Source organism: Equus asinus, chromosome 22 (assembly GCF_041296235.1).
Source record: "Equus asinus isolate D_3611 breed Donkey chromosome 22, EquAss-T2T_v2, whole genome shotgun sequence".
Lineage (NCBI taxonomy): Eukaryota > Metazoa > Chordata > Mammalia > Perissodactyla > Equidae > Equus > Equus asinus.
The window spans coordinates 46,353,508-46,380,354 of NC_091811.1; the positions used below are offsets into that span (position 1 = coordinate 46,353,508).

At 39.9% G+C, this 26,847-nt stretch overlaps 1 protein-coding gene across 1 annotated transcript in view; it reads right to left on the reverse strand.

Moving 5' to 3' along the window:
- ADAMTS20 (ADAM metallopeptidase with thrombospondin type 1 motif 20) overlaps positions 1 to 26,581 on the reverse strand; it is a 163,145-nt gene extending 136,564 nt beyond the window's left edge. The window contains exons 1-3 of the mRNA XM_044756219.2: positions 25,986 to 26,581; positions 25,050 to 25,411; positions 10,169 to 10,331 (exon numbers count right to left, since the gene is read on the reverse strand). Of these exons, the coding sequence (XP_044612154.2) occupies positions 10,169 to 10,331; positions 25,050 to 25,411; positions 25,986 to 26,076 (616 nt within the window). The 5' untranslated portion in view covers positions 26,077 to 26,581. The remainder of the gene's footprint in view (positions 1 to 10,168; positions 10,332 to 25,049; positions 25,412 to 25,985) is intronic.
- Positions 26,582 to 26,847: the final 266 nt, after the last annotated feature.

Here is a 26,847-nt window from a genome sequence, read left to right on the forward strand (position 1 = left end):
TTTATTTAATGCTATATCACAAAGTCTAGCATATCACCTTTTTTAATGACGGTATTCACAACAGGACTAGCCCCCAACAGGGAAGGCTAAAGATAGTTCATCTAAGTCTGCTTTGTAATATCTTAGTTTTATAGGTCTTATTCATGCAAATATTCTTGAACTCATTCCAATTAGCACAACATTTAAGGTCACCAATCATCCCTACTTTGCAAAATTCAATCACCAGTTCCAAATCTTCACGTTCTTTGAATTCTCAACACCATTTACCCAATTAATCAGTCCTACGTTTCTGAAAATCTCTCCTCACTTGGCTTTGGGGCACATATTCCTCACTTCTCTTACCATCTCCCTGGACTCTACTTTTCAATCTTCCTAGTTTTCTCCTCATCTCCCCAACTGCTAAACATTGGCATACCCTATAGTTCAGTCCTTGGACTTTTTCTCTTCTGTATCTAATCCATTCTCTACACAATTTCACACAGCCTTATGTCTTTAAATATCATTTATAGTTATCTCAAGCCCAGATCCCGCCCCTGACCTTACAACTCATATATTCTATTGCCTACTTGACTTTTCTCCCCTTGGATGTCTAATTGGCACCTCAGACTCACAATGTCTAAAACCTAACTCCTGATATTCTCTCCTAAACCTGTGGTTCCCACAGCCTTCTCCATCTCAGTAAATGACAACTCTATTGTTCCATTTGTTCAGGCAAAAAAAACTTGGAATAAGCTGTGACAACTCTTACTCTCAACGCTTCATCAACCCACCCATCAGCTTGACCATCAAAATGTATACAGTATCCGGCCACTTCTCACTAACTTCACGACTACCACCCTAACTCAAGACTTCAGTTCTCAACCTCATTATTGGAGTACCCTCCTAACCCTCCTTCTTCTGCCCTTGCTGAGAAAGATTTGCTTCTAGTCTTTTCTCTACATAACAGTCTGACTGAGCCCGTTAAAATAAAGGCTGATCACATCATTCCTCTGCTCAAAATCCTCCAGTGGCTTCCAGTGTTAGAGTTATAGCCAAAGTCGTTATTGTGACTTACAATATCCTGTGTTGAAGCAGACTCTCCGTGAACGTAAAGCAGCTTAAACTTTTGCTCTCTCACATACAAAGTCCACTTCTAAGGCTTTGAAAGGAATTCTAGAAATTTTGCATTAGCAATTTTTCTATTATTTTTATTAAAGCACCCCCACACACACAAATTTGTTTAATTTTCAGGCCCCACAACCTGGCTCCACCCATAACTACAGGATCTAGCCTTGCACTACCACTCACTTCATCTCCTACTGCCCTCTCTCCCTCCCTCACTGCACTTGTACACCTTGGTCACAAGACATGTTAAGCAGGCCCCAGCACCTTTGCAGCTTCAGTGAAGGAGGTACTCAATATTTGATAAATGAATAAATAAATCCATGTTGGGGCAAGATTGAGGCCTCACCCTCCAGAGTTATTAATGTGGAACAAGAACGATCTCCTCTTAGCAGTTAGCTTTTTTCTTCACTTATTCAATGCCCCCACCACCTTTCCCCCCTACCCCCGAGAATGTGGAACAAGGAAAACCTGTACACGTCTCTTACCACTGCACTCTTCTTGCTTTCCTTCTCCTTTCTTCTCCTGGCCCACTGCGAGGAGGGAAACAGACAGGGTAGGCCTTTTATTTATTGACCCTACACCATAAGTTTTCTCCTTCCAGCTGAATGCTACGAACTGAGGCCTCCAGAGCTAGTAGTGGAAATACTAAAAAGATAATTCAGAATTTTTTTCCATTTTCTTGTTGTACAATCAGACTTTGGAAGTCACAACTGGAATATTACCTTGGCCTTTCTATTTGCACTCTCCCCATCCCCCAAATAAAAAACTAAGGGGGACTCGTTAAGTAATCCCAATTTGCTGGAATAGATGCAAAATTTCTGAGTACCACAGCAGTGGAAAACTAGTTAACTGAGAACACTGAACAGTTTTACACTAAGAATATTGGTTCTCTTTCTTTTCCCGTCTCTTTCTTTACTATAGCCTGTATTTGAGTTATTAATATCTCAGTCCTTTATCCATTATATCTCTCTCTCAACACTAAGTTTAGCTGTTTATCTATTAAGGTCAAAAGTATCCTCTCCATTCTGTACTTCTCATCAGTTGTTGGCATCTCCTTTGCAGTGCTCAAAGACACCTCAAACACAATTTTTTCAACACCAGTATCACAACCATTCACCCTTTGTTGGTGCATGTTCTCATTTACCCAACCCAGCATCCATTCATCTAATTTCTCACAACAGTCTCAATTTCTCTTTGGGTACCTATCCTCGTCCACTCTTGGACTATAGCTCCAGTTGCACTGACCTGAGCAGGGTGGGTCTGGCTGATTACAGCTCTGCCTCCAATAACAGAAATTGGTTCAGGCCAAGTCAGGCCAAACCAAATAACCAGACGATACACCAGGACCTTAGTTTGAACTACTGGAGGAAATGTCTTCCAAAGATGCACTGGATTGCAGTTGAGTTAAAGCCCAAAGCCATTATCAAAACTTACAGAGATCTTCATGAGCTTGCTCCTGCTTATCTCTCCAGCATCACGATCTTCCTGGCATCCCACAGTTTTTCTTAATTAACTACTTCTAGTTCCCTAAAGTAGTTCAAGCACTGTCTCATCTCCAGGTGTTTGCACATGTGGTTCCTTCCTTCTGGAATACTTCTCACCCTCTCCCTTTTCCCACCTAATTCCTACTCATCTTTTGGGTCTCAGACAATGAGTCATTTTCTCAAGTAACCCTTCTCTGACTCCCAGACCTGAGCTAGGTCTTCCTATGAGGTCCCAAGTCACCTTCTAAATGAACCTTGCCTTACACACTTACCTGTGAATAGAAAAGTTATTTTGGTACCCACAATTCTTCAACTGTTTACACAGCAATTATTATATCCATAACATAGTAGTAATTGCTGTGAAGCATGTGAAAAATAAAATAAAATGTAATCTTTTACTTTAAGGAACATAAACACAGAAACTTAAAACTAATAGGTGGGATAGCAGAGGCATATAACAAATTGTAAAACATTGCAAGATACTATTAATTACGCACACAATAAATAGTAAAGCCCCTAAATTGTGAGATATTCTATCATCAGAGATTCTGAAGCCCACGGTCTTTATCTTATGAAATTATGAGCAGGTACATTAACCACAGGAGAATGAATAACATGCTAATGATAAAACAATCGAATAGCAATTTTCAGTAAAGCAAGAGTCTGTAATAAGGTGCAATTAGTAAAAGAGCTTAAAACTAAATCACTCCACTCACATTTTTATCTCTATAAGTGAAGGGTGCCTTAAGTATTCAAATAAACTCACTTAGAGCAAAGAGATTTTTTGGTTAATTTGAGGAGACATATCTCACTGTGGAAGGAAAAGATTAAAGAGAAATTTCTTAAAGGATAAGTGACTAAGAGTATGACACAAGCCAAAGGAAATACAAGGTGGAAGACAGATCATTGAAGACTAAACATTGTTATAAGAAAGAGTAAATGGAGATTTATTCAGTTCTAGCACTGGAGGCTTACATTGCTGTCCAGTAAAAACTCACAGGAACTTCACCAAGTTGCAAATTGACTAAACACTCTACATAGGAATTTCAAAACAGGAAGTGGACCAATCTAAAGCAAAGACAGAAAAATTCTTAATGGAGGTAGAACCGACAAACAGATGCACAGTATATTTCAAAGAAGGGTTAACAGCCTCAGTCCCTCCTCAACAGAACTGATGAACACATGAACAAGAACAAGTTGACATGGGCCAGAAAACAACATTAAAATTCCTAACAAATGAGAAGCTTTAATTAGTAGACAGTAAAAGGCAATTATCATAACAAATATGGAAAGTGGTTTGACACCATTATACTTAAGACACCAGTATAGCTTACTCTTCAATTAGGGTTTATAACTTTGATAGCTTCTTATACCTCAAGATTCATAATTCTCTCCTATTCATTTCCAAGCTGGCACAGAGAAAACATCAAGAAAAAACACTTTGCCTTCAAAACTAGAAAGGAATGAATCATTTCTACCCACAAAATGTTCTCTAGTTTAATGAGACAGTATGAAATACATAATCCTAGTATAAGAAAGGAAGATTTTTAAAAACTTAAATTCTTCAGAGTAGACAAGTAATCCTTCCTCAAAAGGACTGTTGTTACTGTACCTCAGATGCAGTGGATTAAAGTTAACTCCCATCTTACAGATTTTCAAAACGTACCTCTGATTGATTCCTAGCATACTGGTTTCCTTCCTCATTTGCCCATTTCACATAATTCACCCAGTATGGGAATCATCAATCTCATTAGAAATAAAACTAGATAATAAAACTTCACAAAACCAGGCTTCAAAGTTCTGGGACATAGCCACAGACGTAATGACAACACAAAGTAAGCATCATATATCGCAGATTGAGTCTCCTCTTTGGAATGCATTATTAAATACATGTACATTTAACTATTATGGCCAAAAGAACACACAACTGGCAAAATAGATCAGCTCATATGATAACCCTGTATGTATGAAACAAACAACTGTCACAACACCACTAGGTTTACTCCCCTTACAGAAAACATCTGTAAGCTGAAGATGATTATATCTCAGAATTACTCTAAGGCTCAATGAGACATGACTATGAAGAGTGCTTTGAAAAGTAGAAAGCTGTTCATGATATATGCGGTAGTTCTATTCCATAGGATTCACAACCTCAAAACCTTAAGATGTCAAATTTCACAATCTAGGATTTTTTCTTTGGTTTGGGACAAAATTTAACTTAAGAACATTACTAATACGATAAGACTGAAAAATAGCTTTTAATAAACTACTTTTATGCACTTTAAAATACTAATTAACAAAGCAAGAGGGGAAACCTGAATGGTTGAGGTAAATAATTTGTTATTCAAATATATGTCTTCTCTAGTTAATAAAGTAGGACTTTTTAAAAACACTTGTTAAGTTTCCATTACAGCATGGGCTTGATTTAGGCAAAAATTTGGACACTAAGAAAAAAGGCTTCCTTTGGGAGGTGTGGACAAACAGGGAGGTGTAGGAGAGACAATGGCTTCAAGTTCAGATGTACTGAATCTAACATGCCACTGGGACATCCAAGAAAACATGAGGAGACAGTTATAGACCTGAGATTTAATCTTACAACAAGCTGAAGTTAAAACATTTTTTTAGATTATGTATCATTTAAATTAGTAGTTAAAACTAAGGGAAATAGAAAAGATAAATCATGGAGACTATATAAAAATGATGGCCAAAAAGAGCAATTTTAAAAATTGCTTAACTTAGAACACGGGGAAGGAACAATGACAACCAGGAAGAGAAATGGAAGAATGATAAGAAAGAAAAGCAGTAAAGTATGTGAGAGAAGAGAAAGGAAGAGGAAAACTCAATTAGGAGGAGTTCAATAGTGAGAAATGTTCCTCAAAATGAAGTAACAGTAAGAGAGAGACTATGCTTTTAGCAAGTGAAGGTCATAAATGACCTTTGAGTGTAGTTTTAATCTTTGAGTGTAGTTTTAATAAAATGTGGGCAGAAGAGTGAGGCCTCGCTAGTCATTTCTATATATATTTAGAAGCTCGAGCTGACTCTTAAACACCACTAACAAGTTACTAGTTCAAAATAGTGGCCATGGTCATGCCTATATTTACAATTCTGTCCCTAGATTAACAGCACCTCCTTCTCTGCCCACAAATTTATAAAATGTTATAAGTATCAGGGACCTTAGAAATCACTAAGTGAGAGATTGCAAATGGGTGGTTAACAAGACAAATTCAGCTCTCATTTTTCTAACTTTTGTTTTCCACTTAAAAAATATCTTAGATTCCAACTTCTCGATAAAATAGAAAAGATTTGGTAATACTGCTCCCACATTTCTGATGCACCTTTTGCAAGAAGTATATATATTCCATTGCCCTATGGACACCTCGATGTCCCAATGACACCTCTCTTTACTCATTTCTGGTAACTGCCTGGTTCCTGTGGCTGTGAAGTATCTAAATGAGAAACTCCTAAGCTTGACATTTAAATAGGAAACATTAAATCATTAATCATTCACTACCTACTCTAGGTTAAGACCCAGACAGATTAAGGCCTCAAAGTTAGTTAGTAGCAGAGCCAGAAGGAGAACTCTGTTCCCTGGCCCCCTGCTTACTAAGTGAACTGCAGCCTCTGCTAAGGATGGTCAATTTCCCCAAACAGATGCTGATTAAATCACCTTTAAAGGAAAGGGAAATAATCTATATATAAACATAATTTTATTAAAAACACGGTTCTCATGCATTAACAGAAATATTATCTAAAAGGACTGCTCACACACGCACAAAAATCCTTACATCTCAAAGTTGAGGCAAAAGCTTTAAGGAAATTATCTTCAAATTTACTGCACGTGCACTTTACTTGTTTGACACTGAAATCCCTATTGACAAGACAGTGGCTTTTTTTGATTCAGTCTCCCTGCCTTCAGGCTCTTCTCATTCAAATCCAAAACTGTCTTGAAAAAATAAAGCTGCCAGCTGAGTGATACAATTTTAAAAGATCATATGAAGTCTTCGCTTTCAAACTTCTGTGTTCCCCAACGCCTATGGGATAGCCCTCAAAACCCCAGTCCTTTCAGCTCTGCCTCCGTGTGCCTTCACCGCCTCTTCTTCCTCTACTTCCCATTTTCCTCCATGCACATCACGACTTGGAAGATACAAACACTATTCCCTCTTGTTCTAACCAACTTTTACAGATTTTGTAACTGATGATTTGGCATTCACTAATCACAGGACCAAACTAATAGCTAATGTTGTTAACACCTCCCCCCATAGTCCAGCTTTCACAGGCACATTAAAATCATGTAACAAACCTCCAACCACAACCCCCAATACCTGTGTTTTGCTTTCTGCCCAAGGGGCATCCCCACCTAACAACTTTCCACCACTGTAGTAATAAAGCCTTTTGCCCGTGCTTTCCCCTCTCTCCTTCCGCCTCCTGACCAACCCAGATGCTTCCCCATGTGGCCTTGCGTTGTAGAGTGGGTCTGTTCTCTTGGGAGCTGGAAGCACAGTCATCCCTCAGTATCTGCAGGGGATTGCTTCCAGGACCCCTCACAGATACCAGAATCAAGTCCCAAGTACACGATCTGCAGAAGGTTGAATCCACAAATGCAGAATCATGGATTCAGAGACCAACTATAACAAATTCTTCTTTCAAAGGGAGTTATCTCCATGTCTGTCTTCTTACCATACTTGATGAAAACAAATCCTGGGTACATTTTTCATTCAAGCCCTCCCTCCCCCTCCTTTTTTATTTTTGCGTGGACAATGCCTACAAATCCTTCGCAATGGAGATTAAATGGTTTAAATATCACTTGCGTAGTAAAACCCAAGGCAGTTTCCTGCTCAGCTTCGAGCTGCACACCATATTGCTCCTAACACAGTTAGGGCAGCCTTGGCTCAGCCTTATAATTTTTCTGTTTTCATGTTCTTTTATACCCACTGGACTTTGAGAACCTGAATGAAAAGGCTCAAATCTTACCCAGCACAATCCTTTACATATATTAGGGATTCAAAGACTGTAAAAATAAATAAATTTAGAAAAAAATTAGGAAAAACATAGAAATTTTAAAGCTAGCCAACATCATCTCAAACCTGTTCTAAGATGTTTCATTTTCACTCACATCACGACCTCTGTTTTACTGTTCTACAAGTGTTCTCCGGTCCTGCCCCACGACACTGAGATGCGGGGGGCAGAGTGACAACAGAAGAAAGGTAGCAAAGCTCATCACATCTCCTGAGGGACATGGGCCAGTTCTGATTCGCTCATGGAGGGTAAGCAATAGCAGAACTACACTTAACAGAATCCAGAGATTTTTTTCATTCCTGTCAATCTTTTCAGGGCTTCCCTCCTCGTTTGGGTTTTAATTTTGTCAGCGTGTGTGGTGGTAGTGTGGGGGGGTTGTTTGTTCATTTCCTGAGTTTTTTTTATGTGTTTGTTGTGCCATTTCCACTAGATTTTACTTGGAATATGTCTTATGTCTACCTGGAGCCTAGCATCCACAACAGCTAGGTTTGGCAATCAAACATAATTTGTACGGCCTCAAGGCACACTGTGAAATCTGATGTTGAAAATAATTTAATCTAATTCAGCAAGGCTGAAGCCACTATGAATTGTAACATATTAGGGTCATAATGAATTAAAACCATCAATAGAAATATGAAAAAAAAAAAGAAATGACTTTTCCTTTTCCACTTAATCCTCTTGGTTCATGTGCTAAATCTTCAGGCCTACCTATTTGAGGAATGCTCCTGAATGAAGGTTCATCTTTAATAAAATATAAGATCTTGCAAGTTTTTCTGGACAACAATGTGTGAATTAGGGAAGAAAAAAGCCTTTGATAACATTTTACTAATTACATTCACAACTCTCCATTTTTACTAACAAAATGATTAGCAGCTAATTATTTAGACCATTAACTGATTGCCTTTTTTAGTGATTAAAAATGTATGTTAATTGTACCTAAAAATGGAGGCAATTTAAGAACTGAAAAGAATACTACCTTTAACATTTTGTAGATAAATGTTGTGGGAAAATATACTATGACTAAAACAAAACTAAATCCCATAGCTTTCTATTTGCTTGTTATTTGCAGTTTTTATAACAAATCTTTAGTAGAAAAATTTGTTAGACAAAAGGGCCTAGCTTTTCTTGAACCATTCTGTTTCTGATAATGAACACTGATTGTGAATGCAAAACCCTGCATATCATTATGTGAAACATTTATGCATTCAGAGTGTCTACTTGGTGGTTTTCTTCTTAAGAAGCTAAACAATTCATTAAACAAGCTGCTCCTGAATGGTAGATCAGAACAAGCATAAGCTGCCTTCTGTAGAGTCCCATTGTAAGGCTGTACCCATTTGTGTTTTCTTTGAAGCCACAAAAATGAAACCCTTATGCTCATATTAAAAGCATAAGAAAGACATCTATTATGTCAATAGATTTAAAACACGGCCTTAGACACAGTGAGAACCACTCCAAAATGGCACCCTTATAATAGCAAAGGTTAAGAAGTGCATTCCCAGGGAAAACTTTCAAAGGCCTACATATCATTATATCCCAAAACAGATGGCACCACAGTGTTTAGAACTATAGTTTATGGACACCTACAATCTCAAATAAATCCTTTCTAATCCCGCTCTTTTGTCCAGATTTTGTACTTTGATGATAACTGCAGTTGCCTTTCTCCATTCTTCATAGAATGACATAAGTGATATGGTGAAAATTCATGTATATATATGGACACAACTCTTAATACAACTTCCATGTAATGTACAAGTATTTTCCTAACAACAAATTTATATCTTAAAGAAATCTATGATTCTTAGATTCTAATCTACTACAAATCTCCAGTAGTCTGAATTTTCCAGGAAAAAATGATAAAACATCTCTCTCTCATATACTGCTGGAAGTATAAATTGATAAAAACCACTTCACAAAACAATGTGGAATTATCTAGTATCTATGCGTATTCTCTGGAGAAACTCTCAAACACAGGTGATGGGGACAAGAAGATTCACACCAGCATTGTTTATAATAGCGAAAAACTGCAAACCACCTAAAAGTTCATCAACAGGAAAACGGATCTATGAGATATACTCAGACAACGAAATACTGGACAGCAATAAAAATGAATGAATTGCGGCTACATGCACAAACAGAGACGAACTTAAACCATGCTGAGCAAAATGGGTAACTCACACACAACTATATACAATGTTTCCTTTCTATAAGGGTAAAAGCATACAAAACTGAGGGTGTTATTGTTATTTAGGTTCAGTTTTTTTTAATTATCTAAAATTCTGTTGAGAAAAATTAAATCATGCTAGTGTGACTAAGAGATTGAAGTAAAAACCTTCTGTGGTTATTTGCTACAAGTCCCATATACTGAATACTTTTTGTATTTAAATTTAGTCTACTACAATGAAATTGCCTACAGACATTAGATAGTTTCTAATGGCTCCTTACAAGTTAAGACAACGTAAAATATCATATACTTCATTAGTTAAGGAAAATAGATAAATTCTAACCTATAAAAACATTTAAATAGTATCATAATTTAACCCAAATAGTTTTACTTCATAATTTACCTGAAACTTCACAAGGCTTGTGCGATTGTAGAAAATAGTTCCTCTTTAATTCCTGTCTGTATATAAGATGTGGCTTGTTATGATCATCTTCATTTTCACTCCCATCTGCCTTCATTATAGGTTCTAAGAAATATTCACTATCATGTGTTTTAAATGTTCCCATCTGAAAATAAAGAAAATAAAAATTACCTTTTTTTTTCATCACTAAGAAGAGAAAGCCAGAAGTCTGTTCACTGAATGTCATCAAATGAACATAGTATCCCTTCCATGGCTTACTTTTCTCTCTCCATTCTTATGTATAAAGTCACGAACACTGGACAGGATTCCAATAGGCAGTCAAGATGGTAGGCACTCCAGGTATAAAGAACGGCACAATAGCACCAAAATGGCAAAAAGTCTAGCACATTGTAGAAGTAAAAGATCTGTTTGGTTTGGTCTGTGTAAGGTAGTAGTGAGAGACAAGACTTAAAAGATAGACTGGGGTCTTTTTAGAAAAGAGAGATCTTGAAGGTGATACTAGCAATTCAGAAATTATTTGTAAGCAATTGGGGAGCCATTGCAGAGTTTTCACGAAGACCTGTCTTCTGATTCCAGAATCCAATAGCCAACCTATTTGTATTTCCGCTTAGATAACTAGTGGCACTTGCAACCTTAATATATCCCAAGCCAAACTCTGGATTTCCAGTCCAAACCTGCTGTTTCTGCAATGCTCTCTACCTCAGTAAACGGCAACAGTATTATCCAGATTTCTCAGGCCAAAGACCCTAGAGAGAGAAATCATCGACGGCTCTCTCTCTCACATACCATATTCAATCCATCTAGAAAAAGTAATGTGGATTCATTCCACAGGATAAATTCCAAAGGAAATAACATTTACAGAGTTATTGACTATAGTATTGTTTTTAATAGCAAAATATTGGAACCAATTCGAAAGTCCGGTGATAGGGTCTATTTACATAAAGTATAGTGCAGCTGTACAATGGAACATCTATGCTTATAGACAAAAAGAGAATCAACATTCCATGTAGTGATGTGGAAAGATCTCCAATGCAAGTATTAAACCAAAATATAGAACAGGATGTATAGTTCACTACCATTTGTGTAATAAAGGAAGAAAAACAAAAGCGAAGTATTTCTTTTGCCTGGTTGGACTTACTAGAAACGGTACAGGTGGAGGGGGCAGAAGGCAGGCGGATTCAGGATGGACTAGGGATAGCATCCTTCTTACCTCAGGCGCTTCACAGATAGGCTGTGCCACTGCCTAAAATATTCCCCCAATTCCCACCCTTCACCTCATCCCCCTGCCTCATCCCTCTCTGCCTGCCTGGCTCCATCTCACCTTCAACTCTCAGCTTAAATAGCGACTACCCAGAAAGGTTTTCCTTGACCAGCTATCTGGGTAACCACATCCCTAGCCCTACTTCTGAAAATATTACTTCATGGTACTGTTTGATTTCTTCAGAGCTTTGATTACATGCTGCATTTATATATTTGTTCACTATTTATAATCATCCTCCCTCATTAGACAGGAGGCCTCATACAGACAGAGACCTAGTCCTGAACTTCCATTGCCTGATTCAGTACCTGACGCATAGAAGGCATGATACACAGCAAATATTTGTTGACCCATGAAAGCTATTTCCTACTTTTTGTAAACTCAGCTCATGTTGAGTAGAGGTAGGACATCAATTTGGACACACAAGCTGGAGCTAGAATATGGAGACTGTTGCATGCAGGGATATTTTAATTAGGAAAGTCCATAAACTTGAGTGAGGAAAACATTACATCCTTATCATTAACCTCTAATTGAAATCTGGCATTTTCTTCAGCTGTGAATGTTGGCAACAAATCCCAGTGACGTTGCCAATGGAAAGCACAGATATTTTCATCACATGAAGATGTCTGAGATCTCAAAATACTGTTTATGCTCAACAATATTAAGATGGTTATTAGATCTGCCATTTGATCTTATTTGACGTGGGTAAGTAAAAATTTATGTAACTATTTTTAATATCTTGATAACTATATTTCAGTATAATTGGTTTATTTTGTTTTTTATCTTAGGCACTTTAAAACATTCTGAGGAGGGTTCCGCTGGTGAATTATTAAAGGGTCTGAAGATAAGTGGAAGGAGGGGGGAGAGTCAAGGCAATAGCTTTGGAAGATGAAATACTATCATTGCGCAGCTGAGAGGAGACCAACAGGCGGGTTGTTTTAGCCATCGAGGTACGAAATAAGAGCCTGCACCTGTTTGCAGTGACCAGTGGAAACAAGCGCTCAAATGGTCAGCTTTTGTAGGCAGACCCCTTTCTCTAGTCTGGTAAGGCTAAATCATTGAGGGTAGGCATTTACAATAATATTAATAGCTAACTCCAATGTATGCACCAGGCACCTTTCACGTATATTTATAATGTATTTCAACCTACCAATAACTCTTCGGGGTGAGTTCTATTATTAGCTCCACTTCACAGGTGAGACAAATGAGGAACAGAGACGTTTAACTTGTTCACGTCTCACATCTAGTAAGTGGCAAGACCAAGATGTGAACCCGAACAGCCTGGCTCACAATTCGTCCCTTAACCCATTACACTGTACTAGTTATCATGTTCCAATTTTGATAAACTCTACAGAACAGTTGACGAATATTTATTGAGTACCTATATTATGTGCCAGGCACAGTTCTAAGGACTACATACAGAGGTGAACATGACAGAATCCCTGCTTCAAAGAATTTATACTTACATGGGAACAGATAGACAATAAATAAAAATATCACATGCCAGGAGGTAAGAAGTGCAATGAAGAAAATAAGGCAAGGAGACAGAATCACAGAAGGTGGGGTGGGGAGGCACTCCAGGCTGAGACTGGAATAATGAGGAGGGAGCCATGGAAAACTCCGGGAGAACATTCCAAACAGAAGGAGCAGTGACTGAAAGGCCCAGTGACGGGGAAAAGCTTGGCAGGTTCAAGTGATAGAACAGTGAGGCTGAAGCTGTGCCAACAAGGGGATATGCAGCAGAAGGCAGAGCTGGCCAGACAGGGGCCAGTGGGACTCATTATGCTGGACATCGAAAAGCACTCATCACATTTCAGGATATCAAAATGTACACTTATCTACATTTAAGGCTGTGCAATTTTCCACTTAGAAAAGTATATTTCTGTGAAGAACCAATTCAGAAATGAATTACGGACACCATGATAAGCACAGTTTTAGTGAAGAGGCTTCATTTCTGCTTCGTAATTATATCTTAAAGTTTAGAGCTAACTTTGAAATCATTGCTCTAAATTTCATCATAAAGATATTTTAAATCACCATTTTAACTGAGTAAGCACTTAAAGCCATTTAAATGGTTATATAGTCATAAAGTTCTCTTTACACCCATAATTATTACTACATCAATGTCTCCTTAAAGGTAGCAAAGTCTTTTCTATTTTTACAGTTCCAAATCTAAACCATTGCCTGAAACATAGCACTCAATACATACCTGTAGAAACTAACATTTTTGTAACAAACATGATAGAGTACCTGGGTTTTTTCCCTAAATACCCTTCAGTAATCCTTTGTGTGTGTGTGCGCGTATGAGAAAGTTTGACACTGAGCTAACGTCTGTGCCAATCTTCCTCTATTTTATGTGGGATGCCTCCAGAGCATTGACCAGCATTGCTAGGTCCATACCCGGGATCAGTGTCTCCTTTTTCTGCTAACATTCTTAAGTTATGGTAGTTTGGGGATTTGTCTGAGATATTTACATAATTATATTTTCTTTCAGTGCCGAAAGGTAAAATGTTTAGGCACTTCTTGGTTATAGAATGTGCTAATATGTTAGGACTAGACATTTTTTAAAGGCTTAAAAATTAATGAAATTCCATTATATATACTAAAATTGTAGTCTGAAATAAAAAAAGCTATATACATTAAGAATTCATGCACTTCTTGGATACTTTTCTAGTGGCCTATACTCTAGTATATTTAATTCTACCAGTGCTCGTCTTCCAAATATAACTACAAATCACTTCTTTCCAACATATGCCAAAATTACAGCTTTCTCTGCCTTCCCAGAAAGATAATTGCAACTACACTTATAAATTACAGAAACACCAGTTTTGAAACCCAAGTAGATGGACCCATGGAAAATCACTATCTTTAAAAAGTATGCTGTAGGGAGGAAATATGATAGTATCTTGGTAAAAGACACAAATAGATATGAGGCAGCTAAATGCACCTACAAAACTCCTCTGAATAACGTCTCACTTTTCCCAAGAACACTGAAAATATCTATACCTTGGAAATATTTTTATATAATCCCTTGGATCAAAATTTGACTATGAGGTTCTTCTTATATTGTTCCAGTGAAACTGCACGAGTCCAACCCATATTCTCATGTGAGCAGTGAATATTGTTCTATCTAGAGTCCATCAGCACCCCATTTTAAGTCAAGCTAGAACACTCTAGCCTGCTAAGAATATTGCCTTTATAACTCAAAGGCTGTTTCTTCAACAAGACCTTTATGTTTTAAAATACTAAGTTCAAGAAAAAAAAATGAAGGGGTAATTAGACACCCATGATGATGGATTGTAATTAGTCATTGGGTGGTGAACATGATGTAAGTTAAACAGAATTTGCAATATATTACAATATACACTTGAAAGTTATATGATGTTATAATCCAATGTCACTGCAATAAAAAAAAGAAAAAAATGGGAAATAACTTGTTCTCAAAGGGATTTCCCTGTATTTGTCAATGAAGGACTTAAAAATATTTTATTTCCATCAATATTTCTATAACCCACTCTACTGCATAGGACTTTCTGTTCAAAGAATAAAAATTAGATATTTTTAATTTAATATTTTAATTTTAAATATTTGCCTAAGGCTCCTAAGGAAGTTTTCTTTTCTTTTTTTTTTAACTTGGAAAGGAACCTGGTAAGGAATTGGAGGGCTAACAAAACAGGTGGTTCACAGAATTATATTTAGAGCACGCCATATTTTTAGCCACCTGCCTGTCTGCAGATGGGCTCTGCAATTTGATTCATGAGAAATGCCAATCAAATTCGAAACACTTTCTTTTGGCGACTATTAAAAGCAACAAAACTAGTTTTCGCTTGGGCAAGAGTTTCTCAATTACTTGGAGCAATGATCTATTTGCCAAGCTGTTTTGAAAGGCAGTAAATGATTATACAACTGGTTCTAATTTACTCTCAGAGGGCAAGATTTTTATATGTTTAGAGGAAAAACTATCGTTTTTCCAAAATATTCTTATTTCAGTATCGTGGCATTCATGCACATAGATTTTTTCCAAATACATGGCAAACATATGTACTATAACCATAAGCAATAACATACTCTCAGATTTCATTAAAGGGTAAAAACAACAAGTACAAAATATAAACTGTTTGGACTCTTCTCCTAAATCTTTTATAGTTATCACATTAGCACTGGTACCTAAAGAACAACATTCAAAAATAAGGTACTATTGAACAAGGCAATCAGAGCCTATATTAAGAAATCATTTTAGTAGCAAATCGTTCCCAACCATTAATAAAATTGGATTTTTACTTAAGGGTTGGATCACTGGTAATTACTACCACGAAGATTAAGATAGTTCGTGTTTCGATCTTTAATCATAAGTCATACAATGAAAATCAGTTCGACGCTATTTGTAACGACAGAGCCTGAGTATGAGTCCTCGGTTTGCACTCATGGAACCCTGGACAAGTCACTCCATATCTCGGGCCCTCAGTTTCATGACTTGTAAAACAAAATAGAAATAACTCTATCTACCTAATGCCCTGAAAAAGGCAATGTGTGTTAAAGTGATGTCAATAACTTTCGAAATTGAATGTATTTTGAAATAGGATGAAAAATTCTTTACTAAAAACAGATGTTACAGCCATCATTTTTACCCTAGGCAGAGTCTAATTGTTATATAATAAAAGATCATGAACATTAACTCTGAGACTTTTTTATTTGGGGATACTCTGTTCAATGCAAAAGGTTTTTCTTCTTGACAGTTCCTCATTATAACACCACTGATCATGCCTAGGAAATAGTGTATTATATGCAAGCACACACTGAATGAATGAATCAATGATATGAAAACATAATTAGCTCCAGAAGCCTAAGCAGAAAGTTCATTGTAAGATTTTTAAGAAGATGAATCTCTTCTCTCCTCTAGCAGCATTCTTTATTCCCCCTTCCACAGCACAATTCCAGATCTCCAGTATAAAAGTGAGAGAAGACAAGAAAGAGGACATGTGTCACTGATATCTCACCTAAAAAGACATTGCTCTCACCAAGTCTTTGCCCATGAGGATCAAGAAAATAAGAAAGAATTGTGACTCAGCTACCCAAGATTTATGTAGCCAAATGACTGAGGTTCAAAGAGGGTCCCAGCAATGTCAATAACAAGGAGTAAATTCCATAATATTTCTTTCTGGTAGGCACTGAGGTGTTTTTGAAATCATATGAACTCTTTACAAGTAGAGAGGAACTGTCAAAGAAATGACCCTTCTTGTGGGGTCCGGGTAGTAGTTCTCAGGATAGCCTCTTCCAACCTCTTACTAAAATATCTGTGAATACATGAAACCTAATGTCATTATAACAATTAGAAAGTTAAAACAAGAAATCATCAAGAACTACTCTGTAGGTGTACTATAACACAAATATTCATCATATATTGTCAAAATGTTATGTCAATATTACTTAAGATATATACATATAGTATCTAGAGGGACATAAGCCTTACACCTGCCAGACCATCTGTCATATTTGTAGTACATATTTTCCCAGTTTATCTTTTAGTTTATAGTTATTCTGACATATGGTACTCTTCAATTATTATTTAGGCAAATATGTCCATTTTTTCATTTGTGACGTCTCCTCCTTTGTATTTTTCTCTCTTAAAGGTTACAACATATTGTAATTTTGTTCTTTAACACAGCTGGAATTTTATTTGGCTTACCAGTAAGATAAGAATTCAATAGTTTGTTCTTTAAGAGATTCTTGGCATTCACAAACTTAACATAAATGCCTTTTAGGCTTTGGCAACTGTCACAGGAAACTAACGAAGCAATTATCAACTTGATCTATCAGAAGTTAGCTAAGTTTTTGAGGGACTATATTGTCAAAGAAACCATGAGCCTGGACTAAAGGAGCCTTGACTGCTTTCACTGTAAAATAACCTATCGACCATCAGAATTACCCCAGTATTCCTGAAGCCCCCACCCGGAGAGCATCCTCCCCAGAATCTATTTTAGATGTGGCCATGGAAGAGGACAGGCAAGCCCCTCCCAGAGAGCAGAACCAGGGGCCTTGGTGACTGACGGACTTCCCAGAAAGATGAATCAAGGTAACCAAGCAACTGTCCTCCTGCCAGGGTAGTGGGTCTCCACAATCCCCCCGCAACTAGGAATCCAAAATTGCTATAAATCAGTGACTACTAGGTGTCTCTGCTTCTTTCTGTAGGAGGTAAAGATTGGGTTGGGAAAGGTGCAGATACTATCTCTTTAATTCGTTAGTCGCTAAGCCACAGAGCCATATCTGGACTTTATGGAGAAAGAGATCTTTACAGAGATCCTGGAATTCAAGCCAGAGAGAGAGCCCCTGTGGGGCTGTCTCCTTGTAGACAAGATGAGTATGTATGATGCGGAGAAAAAGAACAAAAATTTAGCGGACGTTTGGTCAGGACCAAATGTCCTATAGGGAGAGCAAAGGGATATTTGGTGAATAGAAGGACAGTCTGCGGTAAAGACTGTTTATGATCACCAGTATTTACTCTTTTCTCTTCCTCCAGGGCATATCACTGCCCCTCATTTTCCAGCCTTCTGCATCCAGATAGAGCCAGGCAACAGGTTTTCATCAATAGAATGTATATGGAAGTGGTGTGTATTCCCTTTGGACCAAGGCAGTCAAGAGCCAGTATGCCTTCTCCATGCTATTACTATGGTAGTAAAGCATTTATGTACCTCATGAGTATTTTTAATGAATAAGTTTAATACTGTTGGAATAAGGATATTACTGTACCACCAATATCCAACAGTGGCAGGTACATAAGTGAATGATAAGTATTTGTTGAAAAAGAATGAATTATCTGTTTCTTCCTCTGAACACCAGTATGAATTGGACAGCTTAATTAAATATAGTTTATGGAAAATAGTTATAAGTAAAAGATGAATAAAGCCACAAGTAACAAGGGTGCAGTGTAAGCCCACATGAATGAAGTAATAAACGGAACACAATTAGCTTAGATGTCATCTGAAAAAGATTTAATCTATACAAAATTTTTAAATATGTCCAAGTACTTCAACTAAAATTGCTAAAATAATTTTCTTGCATTGAATGACTGATATAAGGAAGAGGCAGCCTAATTACTTGGCACATATTAAAAGCTGCTTTAGCTCACCCAATTCATGTTGTGTTGAGCATTTCTATACGCTGTATTGGGCACTAAAATGAATATGACTATCATCCCTCCACTTAAAAATCTATAAATGAGATAGAAATGTAGGCAAATAACTATAATTCAATGTGTGATGCATTAAAGAGTCCAGTGGTGGAACAAAGGAAGGCCTGGTCAGCTCTGTCTAGAAACAGATCAGGGAAAAGAAAGTAAGGCTAACAGTGGATCTGGACGGATAGGTAGGAGTTTAAAGGAAAGCACATTCTAGACAAAAAGAAAAGTAGATAGAAATTCAAACAACTATGAAGATTACAGTAAACCTATGACAGAATCAAATTTTTTAGAATAATCCTGTCTTTCTTGCCACCTGTTCCTCTGTCATTACCTCTCTTGGAGCACGCAGTCATTTAAGTCAGTCATTAGAAGCATTGGGACTGCCTCCTCTTTTGGTCCAACATTCTAATGGGTCTCCTACAAGGTTGCAAGACTTCAACACTATTGACATTTTGATAATTCTTTGTTGGACGCTGTCCTGTGCATTGTGGGATGTTTAGCAACATCCCTTGCCTTTACCCACCAGATGCCAGTAACTTCCCCCCTCCAACACACACACAGTTGTGACAGCCAAAAGTGTGTCTAGGCATTGTCAAATGTCTGCTGGGGTGCAAAACCGCCTCCAGTTGAGAACCACTGTTCTACAGTAGTGCACCTTCCATGGGCACCCGCTCTTCTCCTTCTCCACTACAACCACACTATTTCAAGTGGCCTCTCTTCCTTACCCATAGCTGACTATAATGATGGCCCTCTCAGTGAGTCACGGCCTCCCCTGTACCCCGTACAACGTTGCATAAGGGAAGAGCCCTTCTAAACCATCATGTACAGTTTAAGCCCTCACTCCCTTACAATGCATTCCAGGCCTTAATCTGATTTCAACCTTACCTTTTACCCGTGTCTCCCGATCCACTCTACTTTTCAGCTTCACAGACCCACAAGAAGCCCCTGAGTTTTTCCTATCCAAATCGTTATTCATCCCTCAAAGTCTGGTTGAGAAGCCTTCTCCGGCGCAGGTCTCATAAGTCTCCTAATCAGTCCTCCCTCGAAGTTCACACAGCACTTTTTATACCGGTCCGTTAACAGCACTTAACAGACTATTTTCGTTAGGTGTGTGCCTGACGTCACTATGTTGTGGCCCTGAGAATGCTGAGCATATCTGACCAAGGGCCCCAGCTGCTGAGCTTTGAAGTCCATCACAGTGTTTGCACCCTGGCCATCTCTCCCAAGGGCAATTCCCAGTCAGTAACTGAGCGTGGCAAGAATACCAAGGGTAAACTCATTCTTAGGAGGCACGGGACTCCTCCCAGCCGAATGTGGCTTGAGGCAGGCTTTGCTGATCCTTGCTTAGACCGCCCAGCAGCCTAGGATGCTTCTACCCAACATTCTCCTCCTCTCTCCACCTGTTTCAGACTCAGACTTCATTGTTCTCTCCTTATTGTCTCTAGCATAAGCACTTCTCCTCAATAAAACCCTTGCATGTTTAATCCCATCTGCCATCTGCTTCTTGGAGGACCTAGACAAACACTAGAATGGTAAATGCAGAGGTATAAGAAATTCTCCGTAGTGTTGTTTGACTGAGTACTTGACTGAGTACACGAAGAACTAAAGGAAGTCCTTATGAATTTTTCCAACAAAAAAACTATGAATACAGAATGGTGTGTGTAATGATCTGTGGCTACATAATTTTAGGCAAATAGGAAGGTTAGAAAACAAAACTAAAATTTTCCCAGAATAGACAAAAACCCAGTGAAGACATGACTGATAGTTTCCAGTTATTTCCTGTCAGAACAAGAAGTTACTGGAGCAACTCAATCAGTCATCAGAGGGCATTAGCTAGCGCCTGAATGGTTCATACGAGAAACTTCAAAAAAGTACACACAGCCACTGCAAGCTACTCCGTGAGAAGACTGTATAAGCCAGATGCAATGTCTGGTTTTATGACATCTGGAAACTGTTTCTTTCAACCAAAAAGACTGCATGGCTTCAAATCCCACCAAGAAACAGGGAAGTTAACAGTCTAGGCAGTTGTGTTCGTCCCTGAGGGCCTTTGGAAGAAGGAAATCCACCAGGGAATACGAGAATAGGACTACCAGAGGCACAGGGGTTGCCGAGAATAGTCTCTGTACAATTTACACACGCCATCCTGACCAGTATACGCCAAAAATATTCCAACTTATTCAATACGGACCTACTTTGGCAAGAGTATATCAACACTAGCAGTAGATGATGACCATGAAAATGAAATTTAGAGCTGAATATAGGGAATTTTAAGTCCTGATAAACTATCACAGAATGTATAGTGATCAATGGACTAAAAACCAGTTTGATGATTCATTACATTACTTAAAGGTAATTTTATGATTCAGCTCCATTTTCTTACCTATTGTAGATTTTAGAAATGCATAAGTAAATCTGCTTAGAAACGTTTTAATTATGTGATAAATACTTATATGAAAAATTGTAGAGAAAGAAAGATTAGAAAAGCAAAAGTTACACACACATGAAACAAGGAAAGTTCCTGGCAGACTCTCAGCCCCGTCTGGTTCTTGGGCCCAAAGCAGGTAAAACTAAACAATACTAGTCACAGTTCAGTGATTTATTGAAAGAGGAAAACACATACATACCAAGACTTCTAAACATAGAAAAAAATTAACCATATAGAAATTAAAAGAAAACATTGGTTCACAGGTTTGGGGTTAATGCAACACTAGAAACTAAAAGGAATCTATATGTTGGGGTGTCAGGTTTTTAAAGTGGTTACAAATACAGGGATCTCTTGAAAATATTAGTTTTTCATTCCCTTCTTCTAAAAGTCACATTCCTCAGCAGCCACAAAAGAAAGGAAAGATAGATGCTCTCTCAGGTGGGAAGATGGAAGGGGAATGGGTCAACTAAGTGAGATGTGAATGGGAAACTCAGTGGATTCCAGGAAGAAATGGGTGATGGAGGCAAAGGAAACAGCTGGCAAGACATATGTGCTAACTTCTCCACTGGGAGTTAAGTTCCTAGAGACAGAAGGCACATTAGATGGTTTAAGGGGATTGCCAAGAAAAGCACTTCTGCATGTATGTGGGATCCAGGGAAGGGACCCTCTCAAAGGGTTCTCCTCCCACACACACACCAAAATTAGAGGTATGGGAGGGTTTGGCAAAGGGAGGCCAAGTTCCCCTTGACTTTCAAGTGCCATGGAAGCTTTTAGACCCTTAGAGGAGTCTGGAAGATTCCCAATAGCGTGACCAAATCACCTTACACGGGGAGGGTGCTGCAGCAAGAGCAAAGTGACTCTGTGTTTGAGGGCTGCACGAAGCATCAAGCAGACAAGAAATCAAACAAACGTTGTAGCCAGAACCCAGAGGGATATGCAGCATCACTGAAGCCAGGAGGGGAGACATCAGCGAGCCCCGAGTGAGCAAAGAAGAAAGGCCATAAGTTACCAGGCACAGAATTCAGCTGCTGGTGCCAGAAAGATGCAACAAGATGAAGACACAAAGGACACCTGAGACCAGAGGAACTGGAGAACAGTACAATTTCCTCATGTTCCTCCTAAACAATACAAAGACCTCAGAACACTTTCAAACCCTGTGTGGGGTCAATTTTCAATGGTCAATGTGTGCTTGAATTAAGCAATGTATAAGACACACATTAGCAGAGAAAATGAGGAATCCCATGCTCATTTCAATATATTCAGGAAAGGCACTTGATTAAGTGTAACGTCCATTCATAACTAAAAGCAAAACTAAAAGAAAGCAAAGGGCAACTAGAAAAAGAAGAGAACTCTAAGATAATAAGACTGGCTCTAAAAATCCTTCAGTAAACCTCAATCTTAGTGTTTAAAGAACTGGCAGAGGTCAAAGCGAGATCATCACTGTGGCATACACAAAGCCACAAAGATAAGTCTGGAAGCAAGCCAGAGCAGGGCCAGAAGGTTGGCATTACTGACTTCCCTGGTGCTGTATCAAGGTTGATCAGCTGGTCCAGGCTGTGGGTACCACAATTTTATCTAGATCCAAAGACTAATCTGAGACTAAAAAGAGGAATCCAATATAATGACAAAGGAACTCTGAAACCTAACAGAAGTTCTGCTATTTGATGAAACTATTACTCTAAAGAAAGTTAATGATAGAGTTGGAGCAGAAATAAAATATATAATCATAAATATATAGCTAACATCTGTTTTAGTGCTAATATCAAAACTGAGAAAAATCAAAGAAATATCACTAATCTTATTAGTAATTTAGACTTATTGGTCATGATCACACTACTAGAAAAAGATTTTTAGATCCTGGTACCTCTAGTTATTTGCTGCATTACTGGAAATTTTCTATCTCTACCATGACTGATGTCCTCAATGCAGCCTTACAAAAAACAAAACAATTAAGATAAAATTGCATTATATAGGTATGAAAATAAGTTTTTAAATGTTGAGTCAAACTCTGATGACATCAATGCATCAATAAAAAGCAAAATGCATATATGAGTCAGATTAATAAAGCATGATAACTTAGACAATTATATCTAAACTGACACAGTGGCAGGAAAAGGATGAAGTCCTGTTAAGACTTAAACATTTCCAACTGTTTACTGATTTCAAAAAGGGGATATTGAATAATAATTTGAAGTACACCAACATTATGAATCAACATGAGCAGAAACATCACTCCTAATAATGCTTCCCATCTGGAATGTTTTTCCATGCTGTAAAATACTAAATCAAGAAAATATATTGACCATGACAAATTTGTGATAGTAAATCTAGAATTTTCCAGACAAACTAAACATTTGGAAAGGTTCTAGAAAAGAGAATGTTTCTTTCCTTTGATGTATAGGTGGCTGTGTAAATATGAGCGTGTTTCTGCCATCCTGATGTTGCAAGCATTTTGCATTTAGCCATAGTAGAAAGGAAGGAAATCGTTCAAGGCATTCCATGTAAATATAGCCTAAGATAACAGCATGAAAAGAGCTAAGCAACTTCCCAAATCTACTTAGTAATGACCAATACTCACACCCAGGAAGACATCTTACATCAATTAACCTGAAAGCAAGTATTACATTTGGCCTGAAGAGACCTGTTAGCAATTTTTTACTTAATCAAAGAATAAACAGTGTTGATGTTTACTTGGGAATACTTTACTAAATATAAAATATGATGTTTAGTCGAATACTCAGGAAGAACGCTAGAATCTCATAACCAAATTGCTAGTTGTTGTTTCCTCTTGCACATGTAGTTTTTGGAGAAGTTAATGATGAAGTGAGCTCATTTCTGTTTTAACAGAAGTGTTATTAACCTGTGGCTCGGCGAACTTGGATGGGAAAGTATCATCTTTATTTTCACTAACTTCTGATACTTAACATTTCCTTCAATTATGATCGGAGGTAAAACCACAGTCATTGTGACTGTTAAAAAGATATTTTCCTATCACATTAGAGTTGATGTAGCTATCCGGATTGTTTACGCTTATTACCACTACAAAAGGCTGGTGGTAAATAGACCCCCTCCCCAATAGATATTATCAGTTAATGTATTAATAAAGAAGTATGCGTTATGACACCACAAATTGCAATATTTGTAACATTTTGGTTACTGATAGTACTTAAAAGGAAGCCAATTAAATAACATGTTCTTTTATGCATTTAGAACTATACTGAGAAGAGGTCCTGGGTTTCCCCAGACTAAAGAGGTTCATGGCCAAAAACAAACAAAAAAAAAGGTTTAGAGCCTCCGTTTTCGGGGGAGAGAAATGAAACACACAGAACCAGATATTTCACTTCTGTGCAATGAGGTTTTTACAAAGTCTCCATCTTTTACTCTTGTCATTCTAATGATTTGCTGGCACATTTGCTGGCACCAGGTCTTTGTAACACTACGATTTTTAAACACAATGAATTTTAAAGAGGCAGCCTCAATCTCTTCTCTATTCTGTACTTCGGATTAATGTCGATCCCCATACTACCAAAAAACCAACTCTTCCTCTCCAAACTTTCTCGTTTTATGCGTATTCACTCTCTTTTCCTTCTATTATTCTAAATTCAAGAAACAAATTTAAGAAAATTCAGGGGATTCTGCCTCAACAGGTGATCAGAAACAGCTTTCCCTCCTGTTGGAAATCACACTTCACTTGTAGCAGAGTCCCAGGGGGCCACTCCCAGACTCACTAAATCAGCACCTGACACTTTTAAGAAAGAGTCTCTCATCTTTGTACAGAAAGATCAGTTTTGCCCAGCAGGTAGAGACATGCTGATTCTCCAAACCCCTCTCCCCGCTGCAAGACGGCGTGGCTTCTGGCTTGGAGTCATCTAGATGTTAATCCCTTTGGTGGCCCACTCTTGCATCACCAACTACCAAACTCGGACAAACTCAACGCCCAGCTCCCTGAACGCAGTCCTTTACTGGATCCCAAGAAGATGCCAAGGGACCCGAGGGCTCTTACCAGGCCCCCACAGAGGCTGAAGACGGCGGTGTGATCCTCCCGAGCGTTGACCTGGCCGCGGTAGAAGCAGTGGCGCAGGTCTGGGGGCGCCGCGCTGCGCTCCTCGGGCTGGCGCGCGGGGGCCCCCAAGTGCACCTCGGTGTAGCCGGCGGCCAGGAAGGCGGCGTCGGCGCTCAGGTTCAGCTGGAAGAGCTGCCCGTAGGCGCTGATCCGGTAGTGGGTCCGGAACGGCGTGGGCTCCAGCGCCTCGGAGCTGCGCTTCCTCCGGCTGAAGTGGTGGCTCTGGGGGAACACTTCGCCGAACTCATTGACCCGCGCTGGGGTCACCACTTCGTAAGAGGCCAGTGTCCTCACTAGGGCTTCTGCAACCACAACGATATGGTCATTGAGTTCCCACGCCTTTCCAACTCCCCAACCCCAAATTGCTTCAACCAAACGTCCCCGTCAAAGGTCCCCCGTCCCGATACGCCCGGGGGCGCAGCAAATGCACACAGGCTGGCGAGTGCGCGCACACACACACGTGCGCACTGTAAGTGTGCGTGCTCTGCTTTCCCACACCCCCGATTTGCTCCACCCTCTCCGAGCAAAGACCCTGACACTCACGGCCCTGAGCAGCCCACCTCCTTCCCCCGTCCCTCTTCGCTTCCCTGCTGCCGCCAACTCGTGCCCTCTGGGGGCACGCGCCACCCTGCCACCGCACCCCCACCGCGTGTTCCCAGGAGAGAGATGGGTCCGCCGCGAGCGCGATTCCTCGAAACCCGGAGCAGCCGCAACCTCTCGTGATGCTTGGGGTTGACTGATCCGGGTGTCCCGAGAGCCTCTGCAGAGCCAGCGTCCCCCAACGGGCTGAGCCGCTCTCCGTCCTCCCGTCCGCCTGTCCCACTCGGGCCCGAGCCCCCACCTCGCTGCTGCAGGCGCCCCGCGTGGTGCCCTTACCTTGCCTGGGGTGGAAGTGAACTTCCCAAGATCTGGTGATGAAGAGCGAGAGCTGGTAGAGCAGCCCCGTCAGCCACTTGGCCACCCGCATGGTTCCACCGGGGGGATCCCAACAGGGGAGGCCAACCCGAGGCGCCGGCCGCGCAGCCGGCTTCCCCCGCGCTCCTCTGCCTCTCCTCCCTCTTGCCCGCCGCTCTCCGCGCCGCCTCAGCAGCCTCCCGAGCAGCAGCCCCGGCCCCGGGCCGGCCCGTCTCGCCACACCGCCAGCCTCCGCTCCCTGAGCCGCTGCTTCATCTCACTGCAGCCCCGCAGCCCCCGGCTCGCTCTCGGCAGCCTCGCTCGGCTTCCTGCACCCGCACCGCCCTCGGAAGCCCTCTCCTTAGATGCAGCTCCGCGCGAGGAAGCGACCCGACCTAGCAGGAACGGTGCCAATATAGCCACCCCGGGCCGGGCGAGCGCGGGGAGAGCCCGCCCCCAGGGGCCGGGCCCGGCCAATCAGCGGGAGGCGCGGCCCGGGCTCGCCCTCCGCGCGCAGCCCGCCCTCCGGCCCCCGGCCGCACGCGGAGTGCGGTCCCCGCTGGCTCTGGCTGTGGGCGTGCAAAGTGGTGAGTAGCCCGAGACCCAGCTGGACGCTGTCTCCGTGCTTGTAAAACCCAGGATTGATACAAGCCGCGAGGCCAAGGTCCAGCTAGGTGATAGGTGTGAGGTTTTTAGTTCTTATAATGAAATGACAAGCATCAGATGGAAAGTTTCTGTTATGTATGTTTCACGGTAATTTTAGGCTTCTCAGACAAGATAAAGTCAGCCACCGCAGGAAGTTCTTGTAGGCAATGGATGCAACCAATGAAGCGTAATGGCCAGG